General features: G+C 43.8%; 2 protein-coding genes across 2 annotated transcripts; both read right to left on the minus strand.

Annotated features, from left to right (window-relative positions):
• Positions 1-1,041: 1,041 nt before the first annotated feature.
• Positions 1,042-12,685, minus strand: me3 (malic enzyme 3, NADP(+)-dependent, mitochondrial). The gene is made up of 15 exons (XM_076746732.1): positions 12,476-12,685; positions 11,788-12,008; positions 9,103-9,236; positions 8,650-8,799; positions 7,964-8,039; positions 7,711-7,872; positions 7,389-7,492; positions 7,203-7,312; positions 6,594-6,691; positions 6,314-6,427; positions 6,106-6,211; positions 5,360-5,502; positions 3,490-3,663; positions 3,217-3,315; positions 1,042-2,268 (listed from the first exon to the last, which is right to left on the minus strand). The coding sequence occupies exons 2-15, from the start codon at positions 12,001-12,003 to the stop codon at positions 2,107-2,109; spliced, it is 1,848 nt and encodes a 615-aa protein (XP_076602847.1). The 5' UTR covers positions 12,004-12,008; positions 12,476-12,685; the 3' UTR covers positions 1,042-2,106.
• Positions 12,686-13,649: 964 nt separating this feature from the next.
• ildr1b (immunoglobulin-like domain containing receptor 1b) lies at positions 13,650-21,638 on the minus strand. Its single transcript, XM_076747385.1, has 8 exons — positions 21,405-21,638; positions 20,052-20,222; positions 18,176-18,325; positions 17,760-17,879; positions 17,498-17,644; positions 16,858-16,983; positions 15,107-16,002; positions 13,650-14,414 (listed from the first exon to the last, which is right to left on the minus strand). The coding sequence occupies exons 1-8, from the start codon at positions 21,451-21,453 to the stop codon at positions 14,376-14,378; spliced, it is 1,698 nt and encodes a 565-aa protein (XP_076603500.1). The 5' UTR covers positions 21,454-21,638; the 3' UTR covers positions 13,650-14,375.
• Positions 21,639-24,028: the final 2,390 nt, after the last annotated feature.

Here is a 24,028-nt window from a genome sequence, read left to right on the forward strand (position 1 = left end):
TCACCTGTCAGTTTGAAGGATAAAAGCTTTACCGATGTGCAGCCTTCCTGTGGCCGCTGCTCAGTCTGACCGTCTGCGGCTCCCAATCATATTTCAGATCTGATTTGCTGATATCACATTGCTTATGGAAATAATTTGTTTTCGACAAACGACATTTGTTCGGTGGATTGTGAGCTTGCATCATATGGATACTTATAGATATTTATCAGTTTTATGTTGAAAATGCAGATTTCACAGAATTTTAAAGCTGACGTTGGCCTTAAAGCCACAAATTAGATATGATCGAAGACATCATACAAATATACAGTAGCTTCATTTTATTTTATTTGTGTGCTTTCTTTCTGTGAAGTTCTTGATAATTTTTTGACTGACGGAAACTCCAAAACCACCGCATTAATGTCGTGCTCTAACAGCCCTCACTCCTCTTCCCATCAGTTTGAGAGCCATCTGCAGGGATTTGCTGCTGTTCATCCACAGAAGCACTAAGTGGTGTTTAGCACTGATGTTGGGCGATAACAGCTGGATCACATGACACTGGAAGCACTGTTTAAAAGCGCTGGAAGTACTTTTAAAGTACTAGGAATCATTTTTACTGTTCTGACGTGAGCGGGTTGTTGCAGAAAAAGTGTGTGAACCGACAATGATTTTAAGTAAAGCTGACAATCACCAGAGTAAGAGGAGGAACAGTTTATTGTAGCTGCATAACACATTTAAAACTTAGACTTAAAACAGATCATCACAGCCTGCTTCAGGCGGCCAATGGCAGGCCCCTCTGCTGTCCGTGTGTTAACCCCCAACCAGATCACAGGGCTCGCTCGCTGCATCCTGGACAGTCACCCAAGAATCTTGTGATTCGGTCACAGAAATACAAACAAGCCAGAGCATTTTTTCCCCCATAGCAAAATGATAAGGGATGCAGCCAGACCTTCCTCCAGCACTGAGCACTGCTTGTTTATACTGAGGCTTGGCCTTGAAAAGATATAATGTGCAGATGCAAAATGATCTTAAAGAAATTTAAAAAAAAAGCCACAAATCACTAACTTTATTCAACAATTTTATTTAAAAAGTTTCATGTTCCCTTTGAAAAGCATATCTCTCCATACTAAAGCTTGCAGAGCATCATGTTCTAGGAGTGAAAGATACAGTTTATCAGTAACTTTGGCAAAAATACAACCACAGGCAGAGCTCTGTACAAAACTAAAGGACAACACACACACACACACTTTATACAAAATCATCCCGATGGTGACATTACATCCCAAACAATCCCATCTCTGAACAGAGAAGACAGCAGCGCCTCCCACCAAGCAGGACAGGGGAGCAGAGACAGAAGTTCAGGCTGATTCTCGAGTCTTTCCGCTCCTGAGTGGAGGCTAAAACATGTGCGCGTGACAGGAGTGTCAAACACAAAGAAGCAGCTACAGTGAGCCAGATGTGGCTTCTACAACGCCTCTGTCACCCGCCCAACACAGAGAGCTTTTTTTTATCACGATAAGCAGAAGTGATATCCTGAGGTCACACAGAAAGAGGCACTGAAAGTTTTTTAAGCTTCAAAATGAGTCCTCTGTTCATTTGTGTCAAGACAAGAGAAAGCACTGTGCATTACTGTGAGCCGCTGCTTTGTTTTAACGCACCACTTGTGATTCAGCTCCCAGAAACAGATTCAGAGTCACTGCGAGCGCTGAATACTACAGTGTCCTAAAATCTAAAGAGAGGAGTGCAGTTTAAGTTGCAAAGTTACAGAGGCCGTGCTCGTAATATCTGATATGAGGAAGTCTGCCACTACAAGACATTTCGCTCAGTCTGACCTTTAATCAGGTACAGAGAACTGCTAAAACATACACTGATAAAACTGATCATCAATACAGCACTGAAAACACTCCAGAGGTCAAGAAGAGCCATAGAGAACACCTGTTTGGCATCTAAATCATAACGACCACTGTCCATCTGAAAGGGGTGGACACTTACTAACATTGATGACGGAAAGAAAGAAATGAACAACAACAACAAAAAAAAAGCTGAAAGGCGAGAATCGTTGGCAACGTTTCGCAGAAATCCTATGTGTCGCCGCGGCAGCATATGGAGTTGAGAAGGAGATGGTCAGGATCACACGTCCTGGACCTTCATGGCCTCCTGCGGCCAGCTGTACGTGTCCAGAGAGAAGGAGTCGTAATCAGGACTGTAGACGTGAGACAGCACAAACGCCTCCTTGTCTTTGGGCTCAGGGTACAGAGACGCAATGTTGTGTTTGTATGCATAGTTGACAATCTGGCAGAGAAGAAAACAGAAGAGAACGTAGCAAAGTCAGCTGACAGATCAACACCATACTGAGTTCACAGTAGGGGAGCTCACAGAGGTGGTGGTGGTGGTGAATGGATTTCTGTGCACCAATCAGGATTTAGCAACAACTGGACCAGAATCTGATGAGGGTCAAATCAGATCAAGCCAAATCCACACAGTCCTGATGAAGACTGGCTCAGTTTATGAGTGTTTAAGTCTTAAATAAATAATATCTGAAGATGCCTGTAACATTTTAAGTACCTGAATAAGTAACAATTACTTATTTGGTCATGAATATTTAATGTTACTCTGAATTACAGCCGGGGGCGGCACGGTGGCGCAGCAGGTAGTGCGCGTGCCTCACAGCAAGAAGGTTGCTGGTTCGAACCCGGGGTCGGGCAGGGCCTTTCTGTGTGAAGTTTGCATGTTCTTCCCGTGCATGCGTGGGTTCTCTCCGGGCACTCCGGCTTCCTCCCACAGACCAAAAACATGCTCGTTAGGTTAATTGGTCTCTAAATTGTCCGTAGCTGTGAGTGTGAGTGTGTGAGTTGTCTGTGTGTGTAGCCCTGCGATCGGCTGGCGACCGGTTCAGGGTGTACCCCGCCTCTCGCCCATTGCTAGCTGGGATAGGCTCCAGCCCCCCGCAACCCCGAAATGGGATGCGCGGGTAAAGAAAATGAATGAATGAATGAATGAATTACAGCCAAGCTTTCAGGGGCTTTGACGAAGTCTGAATTGAAACATTTTGATTTTGAATTTTGGTGGATATTCATACAATTAAATGGGATCTCTAAAAAATATCATCTTTAATATCTTAAAGCAGATAAAAATGCACTGATGTGAAGGTTTTAATGTACCCTTCAGTGACACTGATTCTCGCTGGAGACACGAGTTTTAAGAAAGTCAGCGTGCTGACAGTCTGCTAACATCACCCACCTTCACTGCGATCTTGAAGGACACCTCTCTGATGGTGCTGAGGGGCGGATAGAGTCTTCCCTCAGCCAGGTGCTCCTCTGTTACCATCTCAGCTATCGCCTGAGAGACGAAGACAGAACAAATAATGCTGATTAGAAGCAGAAAGAAAGTGCAGAACAGGCTGAGAAAGACCGAAAAAGCAGCACGAAAGCCTGCCTAAAAATGGTATGAAGGGTGCAGGTGTCATTTTCTCAGAAGTCACCTGAACATGTGGTAACTGAAGACAATAAATACCTCTGCTGTGGTGAGGAAGACATCATCAGATATGTGGCGCACTCCACAGGCTATAACACCCAGAGCAACTCCAGGGAAGACGTAGGCGTTGTTTCCCTGGCCGGGGTAGAAGGCGCGGCCGTCAGCCAGCACCACCTTATCAAAGGGACTTCCACTGGCAAAGATGCCCCGCCCCTGATAACAGAGGGGGCCAAGAGGACAGAGAGATGAGTTAGAAAGTTGTCAGACAAACTGTGACAGAGAGGACAGTTTCCTTTTTGTTTAAGACAAACTGAGGACTTTTGTTTACCACTAGAGGGCAGTGGAGCAACATGTGTCTGACAGCAGAGGGCAGGAATGTGAAAGTGTCACAGCACATCAACAGATGTTACTCTGCACTGTGACGAGGGAAGTTGTCTGATCAGTTGTAGCTGATCATGAAAATGGCTGAATAGTTTTTGCATGTGATCATTTTCTCACTGTGCGAAAAAGGCTAATTCAGTTTGTACATGTAATGTTTTGGGAGATTCTTACTAAGCCTCAGGGTGTCTTGTCTGCTGTTGACTTTGGGCTTTGGCTATCAAGTTTCCCTCATGTGCTGGTGTGTAACAGTGGTATGCAAACTACCTCCCTGCAGCAGTAACGGACTGTAAAAGGCAACAACGCACTGAGTTATATTGTAAAAGCCATTAAAATAAAAAAAATTAAAATTCCAAAGCGAGACATGAGATTTTATAAACACCTGCTATCCAGCGACCCCCACTCCTACTAACACAAGACCCTTCAGTTTAACAAAGATAAGAGTCCTCTCTGCCAGCTGATCCTGAATCTGCCCCCACACACACAACTTCAGGACAAACAAAACCTATATATATATCTCTCTCTCTCTCTCTCTCTCAATTACTGGAATAAAACCACCAAATTACAAAGTGAATGAGAGTTCTGTCTGCCCCCTTTAGGACAGAGCAGGCCAACATGGTGGCAGAGTATCGTACCACCGCGAGCGATAGAAAACAAAGGAAAATGCTGACAAGGTACAGACTGAGTGGACACAGCACCGCAATAGAAACAGGCCATCACAGGCAGAGCAGCTAACTCAGGGAGAACGGGCTCTGTTCACTGTGTCATAAGACAGAATCGTACTTGTTACTGTGAGAGATCGATGGATTTAAGAGAGGTTTTCTGAGAAAGAATAAATATGTGTGCTGACTTTTTTCATCTCTATCTGCCGATTATTTTACAGGTAAATCAATTGATTGTTTTGTCTATAAAATGTGAGAAAATGTCCATCTGAGTGTCAAAGTCCAAGGAGAGCTCTTTAAATGTAAAAACATTCAATTTAAAACGCTTTGAAACAGAGGAAATCTCCACATTTGAGAGCATTTTCTGCCATTTTTGCATGAAAAATTACTTAAACGATTAATCGATGACCAAAATAGTCGACGATTATCCTTCTGTCAATCAACTAATCGATCAGCCGACTAATCGTTATAGCTGTGTGCTGAAGAGGGCAAAATAATTTAGATTTTCAAAACATTAAAAAAAATCTTATTTTAAAGCTCTGTATGAGGGAAGATATGCAGTCAGTGTTTTTTTAGGTCTGAAACACACACACACATACACACACACACACACACGCACACACGCATGCATACACACACACACGCATACACACACACACACGCATGCATACACACACACACACACACACACACACGCACACACACACGCATACACACACACACACACGCATACACACACACACACACACACACACATTATATTTGTAAGAGAATGTAAACAAACTAGCTCCACGTGTCCTTTAAACCTGATGAACACAGCACCATCACATGACCTGCGTGCAGCACAGTACAGTGCGGCTGATCAGCACCTCTGTGAGCTTGTAGCACTGCTCTGCTGTGCACTCCGCCTTGCTGGTAGGATTACTCAGGGCAAAGATGATCGGCCTCTCATTGAAGGACCCCATGTCTTTGATAATCTTCTCAGTGAATGCTCCTGCGACCGCAGCCACTCCTTCATGGTCAGGAGACAGAGCAGAGGGACAATCTGTCAGAGTCCACCAACAGAAGTGACTCCACTTTCTCCAGTCACATCACAGAGAACAATGGTGCCATCTGCAGGATTCAGACCATCCAGGCCAATTAAAAATGACAAACTGTAGTTTCTAATCAAGCAACTATGGATCTGTTTTTGTTTTTAATTATCTTCTAATCATTTCTTCTTTAATCGTGTTCACTTGAAATAACAGTACTGATTAAAAGTCTGAAATTATCTTCCAGCTCATCACACATGCAGCGCATGAATTTAGACCCATGAACACAAACATTCACATGTGATGGCTTGTGAAACTCTGAGGCATCAGGTTAGAGAAAAAGAGTGAATTAGTAGATTTGCTGAGCAAAGCTTTGGGGAGGGGGAATCACCTTTAACAGGTGTCTCTGTGTTTCCACAACTGACCAGGAACTACTGTATCATAGATGGATGAAATACAAAATGTGGGTTATGAGGAGGTTTTACAGACACTATTAAAAAACACAGTGTTCTTTGAGGATGTTCAGCACCACAGTCTCTGGAGGAAACCCCACAGCCGTCTCCTCACCTTCCAGGTGGACTCACCTATGATTGCGGTGGGTTTGATGGTGTGCACCACCTCCTCCAGGGTCTTCAGGTGCGGGTGATCGTGAGCAAACTCTTCCTTCTCGTGGTTGAGATGGCCTCTTCCCTAAATGTATACAAAAATGTCTTTTTTTTCCACAAAACTCTGCATAATGTTAAATAAATGGGGATATGAGGGAACTAAGCGAGCGACAGACACACACATTACCTTTACAATGAGACCTTTCGAGTCCACCATCCAGATTCTCTTGGCAGCTTCTTCTTTACTCAGTCCCTCTTTGGCCATGGCCATTATAAGGAGGTGAGCAATGCCCAGAGCAGCCTGCCAAAAAAAAGACAGCATAATTCTCCGTCTGCTTCACAGTCTCCTCTGAGAGCCGGTTCTAAGTGTGTCATCGGACTTGAGGCGCAGTCTCATCTCTTCGGGATGAAGGACAGGTATTTTCAGTTCAAAACAGAGTAAAATTGTGGTGAGCAAATGTCCTCACCTCGCCGGCCCCCTGGAAAACAAAGGTGTGGTCTGAGAGTTTGTTCTTGGTGATCTTCAGAGCAGCTAAGATCCCGGCGACAGCTACAGACGCCGTGCCTGAGAGAAACACAAAGCACGGGTGATTCACTGAAATGAGCAGGTTTCAAATGGGAGCAATCTCAATTAGAGAAGAGGGTGTTGTGAGCGTTCTGTGCTGGGTTGCATATGAGTGCACTTCCATCCTCGTTTTACTGAATACAGCTTGAAACATAAAATTATTTAGAAATTCAGATTTGAGGGAAGACGAATTAAATCTATATATTTTTCTGCTTCCCTATTCTGTTAATCATCTCAGGAACCCTCACATTTATCATGAGACCCCTTGTGAGGGTCTCAACCTGCAGACTGGAACGTGTGGTTTAGTTGCTCAGAGAGTGTCATAAACATGGACAAAGGCAGGGACAAGGTGATCTGAGGTGATCTCCATTCTAAAATACTGTGTTTCTCCGGCTGTGCTTCTGAGATAAATGCTTTTTTCACTTGTTTTTAATCTTAATCTTACATCTGCTAAATTGTTTTCTCCTCCTTGTGAGGATGGCTGCCTGATGGAGAAATACGGTTTAAGTACCTTGGATGTCATCGTTGAAGGTACAGTATCGATTCCTGTACTTGTTGAGGATGCGAAAGGCGTTGCTGTTGGCGAAATCCTCAAACTGTATCAGACAGTTCATCCCGTACCTGCGGGACGACGGAGTCGACCAATCAGACATCAGCATCACTTGCACGTTGGTTGGTCATTTGTGTTTCCACTCACTTGTCTGTCACCGCCTGCATGAACTCGTCAATCAGCCCGTCGTACTCCTTCCCTCTGATTCTCTTGTGCTTCAGTCCGATGTACAGGGGGTCATCGAGCAGCGTCTGCACCGAAAATCATCAGTTCAGTCCATGAAAGACAACTTGGCGTTGTTCCTGGCTTGTTTTTGGAACTGGCCATCTCTGTGCATCTATCAATAATTAACCAGTCTCATCAGCAAGTCTCTGAACCCGTCTGATATCGATCAAGTAACGACCGATAAGAGGCAGATATGAAGTGCTGTGCCAGCTCAGCATTCCTGCAGCTGTGTCATCATACGCACCTGGTTGTCGGTGCCGACGTCCAGCAGCACAGGGAGACACTGCTGCGGCCGAACACCACCACAGGCCGTGTAGAGCGCCAGCTTCCCCACAGGAATGCCCATACCATAACTTCCCAGGTCCCCCAGGCCGAGGATACGCTCCCCATCCGTCACCACAATTGCCTACACAGAGAAGACACATTAGCAATACGTGTGATACATTTATTTCTCAGGCATGAGCTGCTGTGTGTGTGTGTGTGTTGGGGAGTGGTACCTTTATGTCTTCTTCAGGCCAGGAGTTGAGCATGGTGGCGATGTGGCCTCTGTCATGGATGGTGATGAAGAGTCCTCTGTAAACAGGCAGGTTTCAGTTATAAGGCAGCAGTGTGGACGGCGCTGCACAGCTCACAGGTCTGACTGATTTGATGATGCAGCTTTTTCGATCTGTTTCCTGCATGCCACTGGTTTTCACTCACTGCAGTCAGTCATGAAAATCAAATGCCTTTCATACCCAATCATGATACTATCACCTGTTACCAATCAACCTGTTTACCTGTGGAATGTTCCAAACAGGTGTTTTTGGAGCATTCCACATCTTTCTCAGTCTTTAGTTGCTCCTGTCCCAACTTGTTTGAAATGTGTTGCAGCATCAAATTCAGAATAAGCTGAAGCTGATGAGGTAAAACAGTTCACATACTGTCTTTGGACTGTTTCCAAGTAAGCAGTAAATGTCAAAAAGAATTAGTAAGTTATCACATCCTGTTTATTTAGCCTGTGCTTCACACAGCGTCCAAACTTTTTTGGAATCGTGGCTGTACATGATTTGTTGTTCTTGGCCTAAAACATGAAAACGTTCCTTCATGGAAAATGCTGAAGTTGGACCAAACATAAGACTGAAATAACACCAAAGCAACACTAAACTGGACAGTGCAGGTGCAGTATAGATGTCATTGGTCTCACCGTGGTCTCCTGAAGGCCAGGCCGTACTGCTGACAGGCCAGGCCGACAGTGGGAGTGTACACGATGGGCATGAACTCCTCGATGTCAGAGGTCAGCAAACGGTAGAACAACTTCTCGTTCCTGTCCTGCAGAGTCATCAGCAGGATGTACCTGAGACAGAGAGCGCCGTCAAAACATATCAAGAGATCAGTTCTAGAAAGCTGTGAGATCTTCTCTGATTCAAGTTTGGTGTGCTGACGTTTAGCTCAAAAGCACCGCTGTGTCTGAGAACAGCCGATGGTGCACCGGTGACAGATGTGACGCACTAAAGAAGATCTGACCAAACAAATGAGACCCTCCATAAAGAGCATTTTCACTGGGGAGGAGCTCACTGAACATCTGCTGCTCTATCGTGACTTTCTTCCACAACACTTCAGCGTGCTTTATTGTAAAAGTCTGAGCTTGTTCTCTCACTTGTCCAGAGGATTGGTGCGCGTTTCATAGCTCTTCATGACGCGCAGCACTTGCACATCCTGGGAGAGGAAGCAGGGGGGCAGCAGGCCATGGATGCCCAGTTGTAAGCGCTCCTCCAGTGTGAATGCCATTCCCTACAGGGAGGAAGAGGAGCAGTTATACAACACTATGATGCCTGGAAGAGTTCGCACAAGCCTGGAAACTAAGTAAGAAATCAGTCCAGACCACAGTGACTCATGTGTAAGTCATCACTGGGTGTTATGACTCATACCCGCGCCCAACCACTGTGGTCTTTTTTTTATCAATCTCTATGAATGAGTTTTGGTTTGGAAACACTACTAAAGAAAAACAAAATAAGGGAGCGCTGAAAAGTGCTACAAATGTATTGGCAAGTTGAAGCAGTGAATAACACGAAGCTTGTGTTCTGCTGGGCAGCCTTGTACCCCTCTGCCTTCTAGTTATGGTTACTCCTGCCGCTGCTCCCTCTCTGTCTATTTATTCTGTCCAATAGTGTCCGTGCCTGAACTCACTCCCCTGGCAGCTCACTTCTCCTTCCTCATCTCTGCTTTATCACTCTCTGTGTTTCCTCTTGAGCCTTGCACGGCAACGGAAACGCTGACCTACGTGGGGATATGACCTGGCCTTCTAGGGTCAGTTTGATCTACTGTAGGTCTGTGAATCTTCTGGAAACACCCTTGTCCTGGTGAAATATTCATGTCGGACTCAAGTGTGAAACATGATGCTAGTAGTACCCTCAGCATTACGTCAGCAGTTGTTCCACGTACTGCATGCTTTCCCATTGAAGAGTATTTTGATGCTCGACAGCTGGACACCGTACTGTACAGCTATGAGTTGTAACCCAAAAAGCTGCGAGCAACATCTTGCACAACAAAGGAGCTGCCTGCAAGAGGTTGTTAAAAGCACATGCACTGATACACCGATGGCTTAAATACCAAAGCAGATTAACAGTGGACAAGGTGACAGGGTGTCAGTGTGTAGGGTAAACTTCCAGAAACAAATTTAGCAACACAAATGTGGAGGGAAACCTTTTTTCACATAAATGCTGATAAAAAATTGCATCTGCGTAACATGGTTGAAGAGAAAGTCACAGATTAACAGAGTTAAGAGCGAGCGAGCAGGTAAACAGCCACTAAAGCAAACCTGTAAAGGTGACACTCGTGCTATCTGTTAATACACAAGGAGACCAGGAGAGAGTGAAACTAAACGTGGGTGGGAGAGGTATAAACTGCTCTCAGATTAATGATTGTAATGACTCCAGTCCAAACCGTATCAGAGAGAATCTTCATCATCAAAGAGAAGAGGATTAATTTATATGGTTATGAGCTGATACTGTTAAGCACTTGAGAGGTCGCTGGAATCAGTTTGGCAGGTTTGCAGGAAGATAAAGGTTGGTGGATAGGGACAAAAGTCTGGTCCTCCTCAATAAATACAGTTAAAATATGTCCAGTGGAGCTGCTCAGTGTCCATCAGCATTACACCAAAGATCGTGACAAAATGTGTGTGAATGTGCAGAAATGGTCGAGTAAGCAGTAACTCAGCCTTTAGCTAGATAGTAACGTCTAAAAGCAGTATAATAATCATGATTAACAACTTGTTTAATGTTGTAAGTAGCGCTGAACTTGCTGTTTGCAGTGAACAGACGTGTGTGTGTGTCAGCATGTAACTGCTGACTGGGCATCAGCAGAGGAAGGAACTGTGACTGACCTCCTATCAACCCAAATCAAAGCAATAAACTCAGCTAAAGTGTCAGTATCTGTCCTGGTGTCCTCGTAGAGCTAGCAAGGCAGAAATAAAGTACTCCCTGTTGACATGGAGTTCAGAAAATAATACAGTAAAACCACTGGTGAGTCACTTGGTGGATGTTTGTTTTGGATTGGTTCTGGATCTGCATCTTTGGGAAAAACAATATGAGTAATTCCACACTGTGACAGCAAAAGCATTGACATTATTCTACTGCCACACTAAAATTAACATGTTTTTAAGGATACAAAACATAAAATTAATCTAAATCAAAAGCAATTCACATTAAGTGGACATTATTCTTCTTGTATATGTTTTATGAAGACACAGAGCCAGCAGACAGAGGCAGAGTGGGACAGACACATTAGAGGAGTCCACAGGGAGACCGTTTACAGCTCCAGAGGTGAGCCTTTAACCACTCAGCTATCGCACTGCTGCGTTATACCATGGGGCACTTAGATGCTACTCCCTTTCCACCACCATACTACATGGTATGCGGGACATAATGTTATCTGTAGACAAAGTTATATAAACACAGCACAGGTTCCCCACGCAGAGCAGTGTGCTTAAAGACACATTTTATATTAACGTAAAACAAGAATGTCGAGCGTTATATTTGTTGAATAGTCAACATCACACATCAGTTATGCTTCTTCATGATCTAATTAGCATAACATAAAATGAGTCTCAGTGGAATCTGAGAATTTTGACTTTTTTCTTCTTAAAAAATATCAAACACGGATTATCAAATAGTTGCTGATTAACTTAATAGTTGACAACCAATTGATTAATTGTTCCAGCTCTAAAAAATATCTTCTGCTGTGCCATGTTGACATTAAGCATGACGTCCTCACAGGTGCATTCCAGGTGAGCTCACACCCTCACCTCAAGACAGACGCAGAGAGGACACTTCACTGAGCTCACCTTGTTGAGGTGCGGGTTTCTGGTGATGTCGTAGCCCCGCTTCTTGGTGCTGACGCTGCTCTTGCGGTTCGGCCCGGAGTGGCAGACCCGCGCAGCCTGCAGAGAGGCCGTCAGTCCCGCAGCGGGGTGACCCGGAGATCCGGCCAAGACCCTCATCCCCCCCGCTGCTGTGCGCCTGCACAGAGACAGAGCGGCTCTTCCTGGGAGGGCGTTCATGCTACCTGCAGACACAACACACGCTCAGCCTCTGTCAAGTCACCTTCCAGGTCAAAGGAAAGGACGCACGATCTCGAAACGCCTCACATACCGTGAATTATATAGAGTTATTAACACGAACTAATGGAGTCCGTCCTGTAAACAACCAGCTTCACGTGTGATAACTGAGCCACTAGCTTGACACAGGCTGAGTCACCTGGTGATACACAGCTGGTACCGCGGCCATAGCAGACAATAATCTTGATGAATAAAAACATACAGATGCAGTGATTGTTCAGAAATGATGCAGATGTGGAGAACAAAGCCGCAGCCAATGTGCTCAGCCAGCTCATGTCAAAATGCTGCTGTGAGCGGCTCAGCTAGCTCCTGTTAGCCGCCTGCTGCTCTTATGATAATTCCACTTTTCTTAATGGAAAAACCTGCGCAGCTGCTAATGCTAGCTAGCGGGTAGCTAACAGCCAGTTAGCCTCACCTGAAAACGACGTGAAGCTGCTGAGCCTCCGATTTCAATCTTCATAAGAGGCGCCTGCTCAGCCTGTGCTCGTGTTAGCGAAGGCTGTTATCAGTGGATGTTGTGGAGGATCGACAGCGAACAGCTGATCCAGGAGCCTCTAACATTGACACTTGCGCTTCTGCAGCTCAAGCAGCGAAGCCACCAATCAGACCGCAGCACGGCGGGTTCAGAGGAGGTCCAACCGCCGCCACCTCCTCCTGCGCCCTCCTGCAAGCCAGGAAAACACAGGCTCCATCTTCAGCATCTGCACGCAAAATGCAGCATAGCTCTGTTTGGATAGATCTCAAAATGTCAAAGAAGTTGCCTTTGCTCTGTTATGATAATACGACTGTTTACATTTAATAATCTAAACACACAACTCCAGAAAACCACAGTTTTTCTGACTGTTTTCAACTCTTTGTCATTGCTCTGACATGAACAGCACTGTGTCCACATCAGTGTCCCCTGCAGATCATATTACCAGCCTCTGCTTCCCCCTGCTGGACATGCCAGCCTCAGACGAGCCTCCCTGCTGAACTTGACTCAGTTGAGTCTCGCTTGTTGTGGCGCAGCAATGACCTGTTTAACCTGACTTGCAGACCCTGGGGCAAATAGTTGTGTCAGTTAGTCACATGGATATGACAACAATTCTGCCATGCTCAGTTAAGCTGCACAACAAACCACAGCCTCCAAAGTGACCTTAAAAGTTAAATCAACAGTTCTCTACATAATTACAACAAAATCTGAACATAATAACAGTGAAGGAAGATCTGTTACAAGGCCGCTGTATTAGACTGCATTAGTTTCAGCTAGATGAACATGTTAAACTGGCTAATGAGTATGCACAAAGACCCACATCATATAGTATGGTATAGAAGTTTTATGCTTATTTGGTTAAACCATTTTATTTAGGATTATGCACCATGGGAGCAAAACATCAACATTTTGACCCAAGCCTCCTCTTAAGGTCAAAGCCATTAGTTTTCCCTGGAGGTTTGGGTTTCTGGGGCAGTTGTCCACTTTGCCCCGTTGGCAATCCAGCTTGAGGAACAGGTTTGTAGCTTAATTTTATCTTATGTATAATGTCTAAGTACATAAATGACCCGCTGCACACTGGCTGTATCTAAAAAGGTTTATTTAAAACATACACATTTCATCACAATATATCTCTACTCAGATTTGTGAATTAAAATCACAATTATACATTGTTCATCAAAAAAGCAAAGAGCTTCCAGATCTTCCTACAAAAGTCCATCTAGCATACTTTCCTTTGCTGTTACTGTCTAATAATGTCCAAATGGATGAAAGTAAAAAAAAAAAAGACACTTTAAATAGTACAAGAAATTACGCAAAAATAAGAAATATTACAAAAACAAATACACACTGTGTCTCCGCAAACACACAAATGACATGTTCACAATGATAAACCTAAATAACCCACAAAATGTCACAGTATCCAACAATCTGCATGTTGGAACTGTTCACATTTACTTCATAAACACCAACAGAATGATTCTTATATCCACCACCAGAATGAAATCACACACACACAAATTACACGAGTGACTACAGCTCGGACCACAATCACACACATTCAATCATCTCAATAACAAGAGACCAGGCTGAACATAACTGCACATTATTTGCAATTCGTGGCTTCAGCTGAACAGATTTCTTCATACATAAAAATCACATTTTTGTTGTAATTACATATAGTGCGCACAGAGTAAACATATACATACAGTACATTTTCAGGACTCACTATCAAATGTCACAACAACTCTGTCTTTGTACACTGATTGAACAGATTCGGTATCTGCCGCTTGTCTTCATTTTTGCCGAAAAAATTCAGGAAAAGGTCAAAAAAGATGGAAATGCTTCAGATGACTACGCTGGTGCTGCTATGGGAGCTTTTATCCTACGAGAGAAAAGTGACAGAGGCGAGGTTAAGTTAATGAGGAAAGATGTGATGATTCAATACACAAAAGTAGAAGAAGAGATCAAACGGACAGAGATGTATGAAAAGTTATGAAAGACAGAGAGTTTCCAGAATAAGAGTCCAAAGTCATGCTAGCAGCTCTGAGGCTGCACCCAGGCACAGAGGTGCTTTGAGCTAAATGCTAACGTCAGCATCCTAACATGCTCACAATGATATGCTAACATGCTAATGTTTAGCAGTTATATGCTTACCATGTTCACCATCTTAGTTTTGCATGTTAGCATGCTAACATTTTGATGAAAAATTAAAGGATCATCAAAGTTCTTGTAATTCATCCTGAGGGGAACATGAATGTCTGTACGACATATCATGACAGTCCATCAAATGCTTGTCGAGACATTTGACTAAAAACCAGAAAGATGAACCTCATGATGAAGTTAAAAGAAAAGTCCAGGGATCACCAGTCAAAAGTCAGGACAGTTCATGGACTGGGAGCCATGAATGTTTGCACAGAATTAAATAGGTAGATGACCCACATCGCATCCCTACTTCAACACTACTAGCATGACTAAAAAGGGATGGAGCAAAGAAGTCAAGACAAAAAAAAAGAAACAAAGAGAGTAATTCTGATTGGTTCAGAGTGTACGTCAGAGTTTATGTGTGGCTCTTACAGAAAGATGGTTGTAGTTCCTCCGGCCGCTACTGTATCCAGGCTGGATATCTAGGGCTGAGTAGCTGGGTGGCTTCTCCGACCAATCCTTCCCTTTAGCACCTTTTCCTCTGCTGCTGTCCTCTTCATCTGAGCTCCAGGATCCTTTGCGACGCTGAGGAGGTGAATAGCTCCTCTTCCTCCGAGATGCTTTGCTGTAGAACTCCTCCATCAGGTCATCCCGACTACGAGTGCGCGGTCTGGATCCACCTCCTCTCCTCCTGGCCGAGTCACCTCTCTCGTTCCTCGAAGGCCTGTGTGGCGCTCTTCCTCGTCTGTTGTCCCAGTCGGAGTCATCACTGTAATCGCGCAGGATGCTCCGTCTGGGAGGAGAGACGTCTCTGTAGCCTCGACTGCTGCGGGCGAAACCTCCTGCAGAGCGGTTTGTATTCCCACTCGATTGACTGGATAGTCTGGGACCACCTCTGGCTCCATCTTCACCTCCAGCCTCCCTCCGTGAGGAAAAGCTGGGTACACGCTGGATAATAGGAGGCAGGGTGATCACCCTCCTCTCCACCCCTCTCATCCCCATCTCATCCAGGGCTGACAACATACTCGGGGGCCCGGGTGTGTAGGGAACTGCTGGAGGAGCCGGCTGGGGCCGCAGTTGAGGCTGTAATGGCGGCATATTTTGGACACTGTAATGAGCCATTTGAGGTGGCCCCACATCTAGCCCTCTCATCTGGTTCTCCAGGTAGTCCAACACCTGGCCGGTGCCGTGGCTGCTGCCACGCACACTGCTGTTTGCATAGTGTGGAGGAGGAGGAGGGGGCTGCTGCTGCTGCTGCTGCAGAGCCATGGGTGGCAGGTGCATTGGACCCATGGCAAAGTTTTGTTTGGCCGGGTCAGAGTACGAGCCTGAAACAGAAGCGTCAACTCAGTTTACTACAGATGAAGAACCTGCTCTAACAGACTTTTGCCCACTTGGGGGCAGCAGAAACATACTGCAAACACACACCGACACTTCTTCACCTCAGAGCTGATGGGACAAACAAATGTTTCACATTTACACAGCCAGCAGATACGGACTAACATCATTCATTTTATGTTGTGTTTGCTTTTCAAAAATTAGATTTCTATCTCTCCCAGTTTGATTTACTGACTAAGATCTCTATACAGGATCCTCTGACTGTCCAACTGCAAAATCCAGATAACAGAAGCTCTCAGCTAACAAAATGTCACCATAACTTAAGAACTTAAAAAGCAGCAGAGAATATTTTTATAAACTTTTTACCCTGGGTTTTACCTCTAAGGCTACATACAGTTCTGCTCTGCCATCTAACTATTGTCAGGGCCGTATGCAGCATAACAGGTAGATCTCCAAACAGTACTTACGGCTGAACCAACAACTGTGACCTTGCCTGCATGCTTTCAGGTAAAAAAGTTGATTAATGCAGGCACTTTGGTGGCTCACCTGGTGGAGCAGATGCTCAGTCCTGAGCAGCAGCCTGGGATGCCCTTTGCTGTGTGTAATCCCCTCCCTCTCCCTCTTTCGTTTTTATGTCTAAGCTCTTCTACCATAAAAATAAAAAGCCTCAGAAATCCAAAAATGTGTGCCTTTTTTGGTAACAATTCAAATGCAATAGGATGTACATTTGAAACTTTTTTTTCATTGTGTCATCAATCAAACCAAACATACACCCTTGGGTCTGGACAAGAGTGATACAACAAAGCATTCATCAAAGCATCAAAGTCTTATTTTGTGTCATTCACCTGAATACAGTATGGGAACGCCCTGGGAGGACGCATTGGAGCTAATGGGAGAATAAATGGGTTGACCATTCATCCAAGGAGCCATAGCCTTCTGAGCCTCCTGCAGCATCCTGTGCTGCATCACAGCTGAAACCAGAGCAAAGACCGGGTCAAAGGTTCGTGTGACTCCACTCAGTGATATCGGCATTGATTTAGATTTCATTATACAGGCCTGAACGAGTACAGAATCTGCAAGCAAAACCATTGTCAGTGTACTGAATGTTCATGCCTCTGTTGTTGAAAAAGAAGATCCTGCACAGTCACAAATAACAGGCCCTCCGTAAAATAGCCGCTAGCATGGAGCATCTTATGAAAGGTGAGATAACTTGGAGGATGAGGAGGAGCAAATAATACCTGCAGTTTAGTGTCTTGCACCACATTCTCTGTGTTGGGTGAGCAAAGCTGGTAACTGACATGTCACAATGTCCTCCATGAAAAAGGCCTGTTGTCTTAAACTGATTGCAGCTGCTCAAACAGAGTTGAGGTATCACAAAAGACGAACTTGGATCAGTGCTGTAAAGTGTGATGTGGTTTGTGGTTTCCTGTGGGTATTGTGGTGTCAGCTGTGAGTGGAAAAACAAACAAAACGCGTCTCTTCTACCTTTTTCCGGGCAGCAGCATGTCCTCGGACAACACGGGCAGCGGACGTAGCAGCAGCACTTCTGCGGGCAGCACTGACAGCAGCAGATGCAGAACAGGATGATGAGCATGAGAGCACCGAGGATGATCAGCAGCACTGTCAGCCAGTCTGGAGCAGGTACGAAGACACATTGTTAATGATAATTCTCATTTTTTTCTTTTAGCACAGCAGCACGTCTTCTTTTAAGTCTTGTCAGGCTCTTTCTTCAACGGAGGAAACTTACGGTACACGATGAGTTTGACCTCACGATCCGAGTCTCCCGCCGTGTCACCGGCAGCATCAATGTTGCAGTAATACACGCCGTTATCCCACCACATCACCTCATTGATGACCAGGTCAGCCTCTGTTGACAGACATGGTCACATCAGCGTCTTTGCTCTATATATACAGAGTGTTTGTGGATGTGTTACTTCAGACAATACACAGCTTGTCAGTTCATATGAAGAAATGCATCTTTAACAAATGCTTCTTTGTTTCCATGCAGTATGCTCACAAACCACAGTGCATCTTAAACAATTAACTCATTTTTCCTGATTTCTGTGTCAATATATGCAGCCTGTATGCCGTCTTATAAATCAGCTCACGGCCCAGTGGATTAAGTTAACATATACGCTATCACTGTGATGGGATCAGACGTACTGTTCTGGATGGTAATTTTGCGTTCTCTGTAGTCTGCACCCAGGATGGGCTCGTTAAGACCCCTCTTCTGGATCACAGTGCGGATTGTGCGCTGGCTGTCCGGGCAGTCATTGGAGGGGTCCTGACCCAGCTGCAGAGCGGCCTGATAGGCTACAGAAACAGGGGGAAAACCAATGAAATATGTTCAGTTTGTTTAAGATTCTTTCTCTTCAAGATTGGTCTGTCACTCAAACCATCATAACTGTGGCACACATAACTAATTTCTTCTGGTGAATAACTTCAAAAACCAGTTTGCTAACATGCTGCCTGCAGGACAATCAGCTGAAGCCACTGAATGATAATTTGAGGCCATTAGCTAACAAAATGTAAAAAGCACTCACTGACTCACTTAACAGGAAATAAGAATATAATTATGAATACCACTGTTATTTTTCCACTCAAGTTTGTAAACCACCTCGAAATACAAATACAGATTATTCTTCTACTTATTGTTAAATGTACTTAAAAAAACACGTGTTTCAGCAAGATCATTACAATAATTGCAGGGTTTTTTTTCCTTCCATCCAATATGTGGCCTGGACCTCTCTCTGTTTGGAAACACACAATCAAAAGTAAACATTACTCAGCACTGAAAAAGGCCAGGAGTTAACATGTTGGTTGAATAAAGTTCCAGTTGGTTGGTTTTTGACAGCTGAGCACATCAATCGGTGTGTCATTTCACTCCTTTTCCTCACAGAATGGACCAATTGCGTGCCATCTAATTCAGTCAAGATACAGCATATTTAGTCATTATACTCAGGAACTGCATTTAGGTCTGACACCATGCCCTCATCAAAGATATGTGGAAATCACTTTTGGGCAAATCAAAGGGAATTGAGTTTTACTGATTGAATATTATTGGTGATACGTATCAATAGACTAATCCCTTTACATATGAGCATCTGTGTTCTTTTAGCTGAAACACCAGAAGTAAATCAGGATCATGCATAAAACAAAGCGCTCTCTAGTGTGTGTGCCTTCATCATTCTCTGAGTGTATGGACGGTCTATTGAACATGACCTCCTCTGGATCGGGTTAGACGTGCAGCGTAAGTTACCATGGTGATGTAGCCAGGTTAAAAGACAGCCACCTTTGTGACACTGAAAAACTCCGACCTGAGGCTCAACATACCTCACTGACCCATTCATCTCACTTCATACTACAGACCTCTGGTGTAGTTTCCTGAGTTAAGGTTTGGGAATGATCAAAGTCACTTTTGACTTTTTCAATATTTAATCAATGCCACCTTCTTTCCTGACCATCAAACAGGAACTCCATCCATTTTGCAGCTTAAAGTCTGTTTACAGGTGTTTGTGAGTACTACTGCATATGTGAAAAACAGTTGTATAAAACTGCTGCAGAGAGCTGTGTGAGGTCTGACAGATTGGCTCCAGTGATGTCACCTGAATCAGTGCTGGCTGGGGCTGAGGGGGTGTGAAGTTAGAGAGAAGTTATCTGACCAGACCTCCGTATCCTGCTCCTCATCTCTGCTCAAAGCTAACAGCTCGAGGCTATATTAGCTGCTACTTGCATAACACCTGAATCTCAGACTCAACTGTTGGCTGTCTGGTTGCATTGTGGGTAATGCATGCGTCAGGTTTGGACATGGAAAAGAAACGTGTGGAATAAAAAAAAAAGACACTGCTCCTGGTTCTTTATCAGTTTTGATCTTTTTTTTCAACTGTCCATTGTGAGCATGGTTATAGGAATGTAATGCTAAATCTGTGGAGTGCTACTTTAATGAAGTGCTACCTGAACATAATCATTCACACCATGCTTTGGCTCAGCCACATTACTGCAAATTAAACTCAGCGTCTCCTTCCAGGTTTAGCCTCACCTGCGGAGTAGTACTCCAACACCGGGTCTTTACAGAAGGACTTGTACCTCCAGGTGACCAGGACATCCTGAGGGTTGGCTGAAGTTGTGTAGTCGCAGCGCAGGATGACGGAGGCGAACAGAGTCGTGCTCCTCTCTGGGTCTGGAACTATCACCTGGATGGACAGCAGCTCTGACACAAGCAGGAAGGATAATGAGATGAGACGGAAGATAAAATGAGAAACAGCAGCACTGATGACACACTATTCAAATGACTCGTACGTTTAGACAAACCAGCCTCTCTGTGTTTGTGTGACGGCTTTGCTCCTGACATCTGGATTGATAAGAATCTGAACAGACTGGCTAACAGTTTACTCCAGAAGTCTTTAAGGGCGCACACAATGCACCACACCATCACAAGTAATCAGAGCTGTCAATCACGATCAGCTGTGTAGAGTTTAAACAAGCTGATGACAGATAACCTCTACTACATCAGAAAAGAATCAGATCGGAATAAAGGTCAAAGTTCAAACACTTTCTACTTGAATAGGATGTCCAAAACACTGACAGAGATCATCAGTCACTGTCTGATGGGTCTCTGCAGTTTTTCTAACAACTAACAACTAATTGAGTGATTGAATCGTTTCTTCTATAAGTCACATCATGTCCTGACGACATGACAAAAAAACGTCAAAACTGAACTCCAGGTTTCTATAGTTTTCATCGTAAAACATATAATTTTAAGCACAAAAAACTACTGAATTGTTCCCACAGCTGACCAAACTTTTACTAGAGTGTAAAAACACTTGTTTCTTTTTCAGTGTTCACAGACAAACCAGCACATTTAATGGCATCAAACTGGGCCCTTTGGAATCAGGTGGACATTTTTTTCTGATGCTTTACAGACCACACGATTAATTGATAATGAAAATAATCACAGCTGCAGTCAAAATGACTGATCACCTTTCTGTTGGCACTGTTTCTGTTTTTAACTGCTACTGATAACTTCATCTCAGCAGCAGATTAATGAAAATAATCCGGACTGTAGAGTCCTCAGCATTTGTTTCCTCTGATCTCACGAAGAATCAGACTTTGATTGATATGATCCTCTGCAGAAGGAGTGTGTGTCCACTGTTGAACATTTCGGATGGCTGGTGTGCAGTCACGTGACAGCAGTCGGCCTTGTCCTGTTTACACCTGTCGATAATTAACCTGTACACATTGCTCTTAGTTTCGACTGTTTGCTTAAATGGCCTCAGTCTAAATCCCTCCCTAAAAATGAAAAAACAAAACAAAACAAGCAAAAAAAAAAGCTGATAATTGGATATGAATTTTATTATATCGCGTGTTTACTTGAAGGCCTTTAAACGCTCACCTGTCGGCAGGTGCAGGAGCACAAGCGCCATCAGTATCATATTTCTCATCTCGGTGCTTTTTATCCTTCCGCGATAGCTTCACTTCTCAGCCTGTAGGCGACTCAAAATGCACCAAGAATCCGGATTAATTGAAGAAAAGCGTAACGCGGCCGCTGTTCTGCATAGTCAGTCCACGTTTCACTTAAGACGACGTTAGTCCGGCTGCGTTCATCTCCTGAGGTAAAAACCGAGCATTGACGGCCATACTGAGGAAGAACTTTCCCACAGAGTCTGTGACGGAGGCGGATCATCCCCCTCCCCCCTCCTCCAGCTTCAGGTGACATCAGTGAGCCCGCCCCTTCCGACAGGTGCAGCACGGAGGGAGAAAAGAGGAGCAAACTGGAGCTAAACAGAGGAGAAAGGTGAGGTTCCCTCCAGCCGTCAACCCATGGCTGTGCTGTCATTTTCTCAGTCAACTTGTTGAAAATGAACTCTTGAAGGTCCTGATGCCTCCTGCACTCTGAGATCTGAGAACAGTAAACATTCATTTATTAACTGTTCACAGGATATTTTGTTTTCCTGCCATGAAGATCACACTGTTTCAAACTATTCTCCACACTGAATGAAATTTAGGTTAGAAAAACCTAGATATTTTATGAATTCATTCACCAAAATTCAGTATATTGACTCAAAACAATAATAATAATAATAATAATAATAATAATAATAATAATAATAATAATAATAATAATATATAAATAAACTTAACAATCTATAGCAAGTGTCAGTAAGAAACAAATGAGTAATCTGAGGGCACAGTTTTAAATTTTACCTCTTCCCCTAACAGTTTCTGGGCTCATCATAAAGCACTCCCGTTCTTTTAGTGTGTGTCTTCATAGTTTTAATGGTCCAAAGTCTGACATGAGTACAAGCAGGTAACAATGGAGAAACAGACCGCTTCATTAGCACATTGCTAAATGGTAGTAACTGTTCTCTCTGCTGTGCTTTGGCGAGCTCAGTGCCTCTGAAGAGTCTATTCAAATGCTGTTTACATGGCAGATGGACACATTCTTGATGGAAATGTTAACATCCAGTCCATCAGTCTTAAGTCTTGTCCGCCCTCAGTTCAAGCAGTTCAATTAAAAAGGAGTGAAGCTCGTCAGCTCGTCTGGCACGGCAGTTTCATTTATTGGTTTGTGGCAACCAGCCCGAGAGTAAAGTTCGCTCTCGGGATGAGTCATATTGGACGAGTGTTGGAGCTCTTTGTGCCGTGATGTTTACATCTCTTATCCTGGACATGGACCCCAGCGAGCTGTACTGTTGACACAAAACAATCCCGCCTGCGCTGAACTCAAGAGCTGCTCTCAGCTCGCTGAAGTGTGCTCGAAACCCCGTGAAAAATGCTGCGTGGATGAAAAGCTTTGCATCACATCTGTGTCTGGCTCCACTCTGAACCTGAAGACATGCCAGTTTTTAAATTCCTTCCTTGTCAGTATCAGGAGAGCACATGCAGCACCTTTCATTTTCTGTGTCTTTATTAACACTGTGTACAAAATATTCACTCTGCAATTTGCCGCCAGTGTTGTAAAATGTTGCCAAATGTTTTTTCTGTTTCAACATTTTGTCTCATTTTGCTCCAAATAAACAGTGCTAACATGCAGGGGTGGGGCCAGAGGAGTGGCTAGGGCCTCTGTATGAAGTGACTGTTAGCATTTCTTGTTGGAAAGTAAATCAAAAGACTTTAGAGAAGCACAAGTGACTACAGCTACACCTAAAACGACGACTAAGAATTGCAAAAAAAAAACCCCAAAAAATAAAATAAAGAACTAAAGAATGTTAAAGAGTCCAGTGTTGCAAAACAACTGCAAATTGACACCAAATGACCACAAAGGGACACAAGATGATTACAAATGGACTCAAAACGACCACAAAGACACATGACTACAAATGAATGCAAAATGATCACGAAGAGACACAAGATGACTACAAATGGAAGCAAAATGACCTCAGAGGGAAGCAAAATGATGACAAAAGGAAGCAAAAGAACCATAGACACTATATTTGTAGTAACATGTAGTTCATCGTTGAATGTATTGAGGTTATAATGAGTCATTTACAGTGTTAAATCCTTTATATAAACATTTTAAAGCGGCACACATGCTTTAGTGATAAAGAGTGCTGATTTTGTGTACTTCTGTAAATGAGGTAAAGCTCCCGTGTTTATTTAGTTGTGTACATTTGATAAGCTACGATAAAAACACCGGCTTCATCCAAGGTATGCGCACTTTATCACACATACTGTCAAACATGATAACAAATTAAACATCAGATTCTGTGACAGCCAATAGATATTTTAGATCCAAATCAATCTTTTCAAAACAATTGACATGCAAATAAATGCAATTCCAAAGTCCAGTTCCTGTCTAAATCACACAAAATAGAACAATTTATGCTGCCAAAAAATAACTTAATGAGAGTTCATATATATACAGTAGACTTCACCTCCCTACCAACAAATACACAAGTACATGTACCCGTCAAATTATTCAGTGTGTGCAATGATGTCTGTCAGATATACATCAAAAGGGGGCAGTCAAATATTCCAAACACGACCTCAGACTAGTGTGATATTGGATAATGAATA

This window comes from Chaetodon auriga, chromosome 13, assembly GCF_051107435.1.
Source record: "Chaetodon auriga isolate fChaAug3 chromosome 13, fChaAug3.hap1, whole genome shotgun sequence".
NCBI lineage: Eukaryota > Metazoa > Chordata > Actinopteri > Chaetodontiformes > Chaetodontidae > Chaetodon > Chaetodon auriga.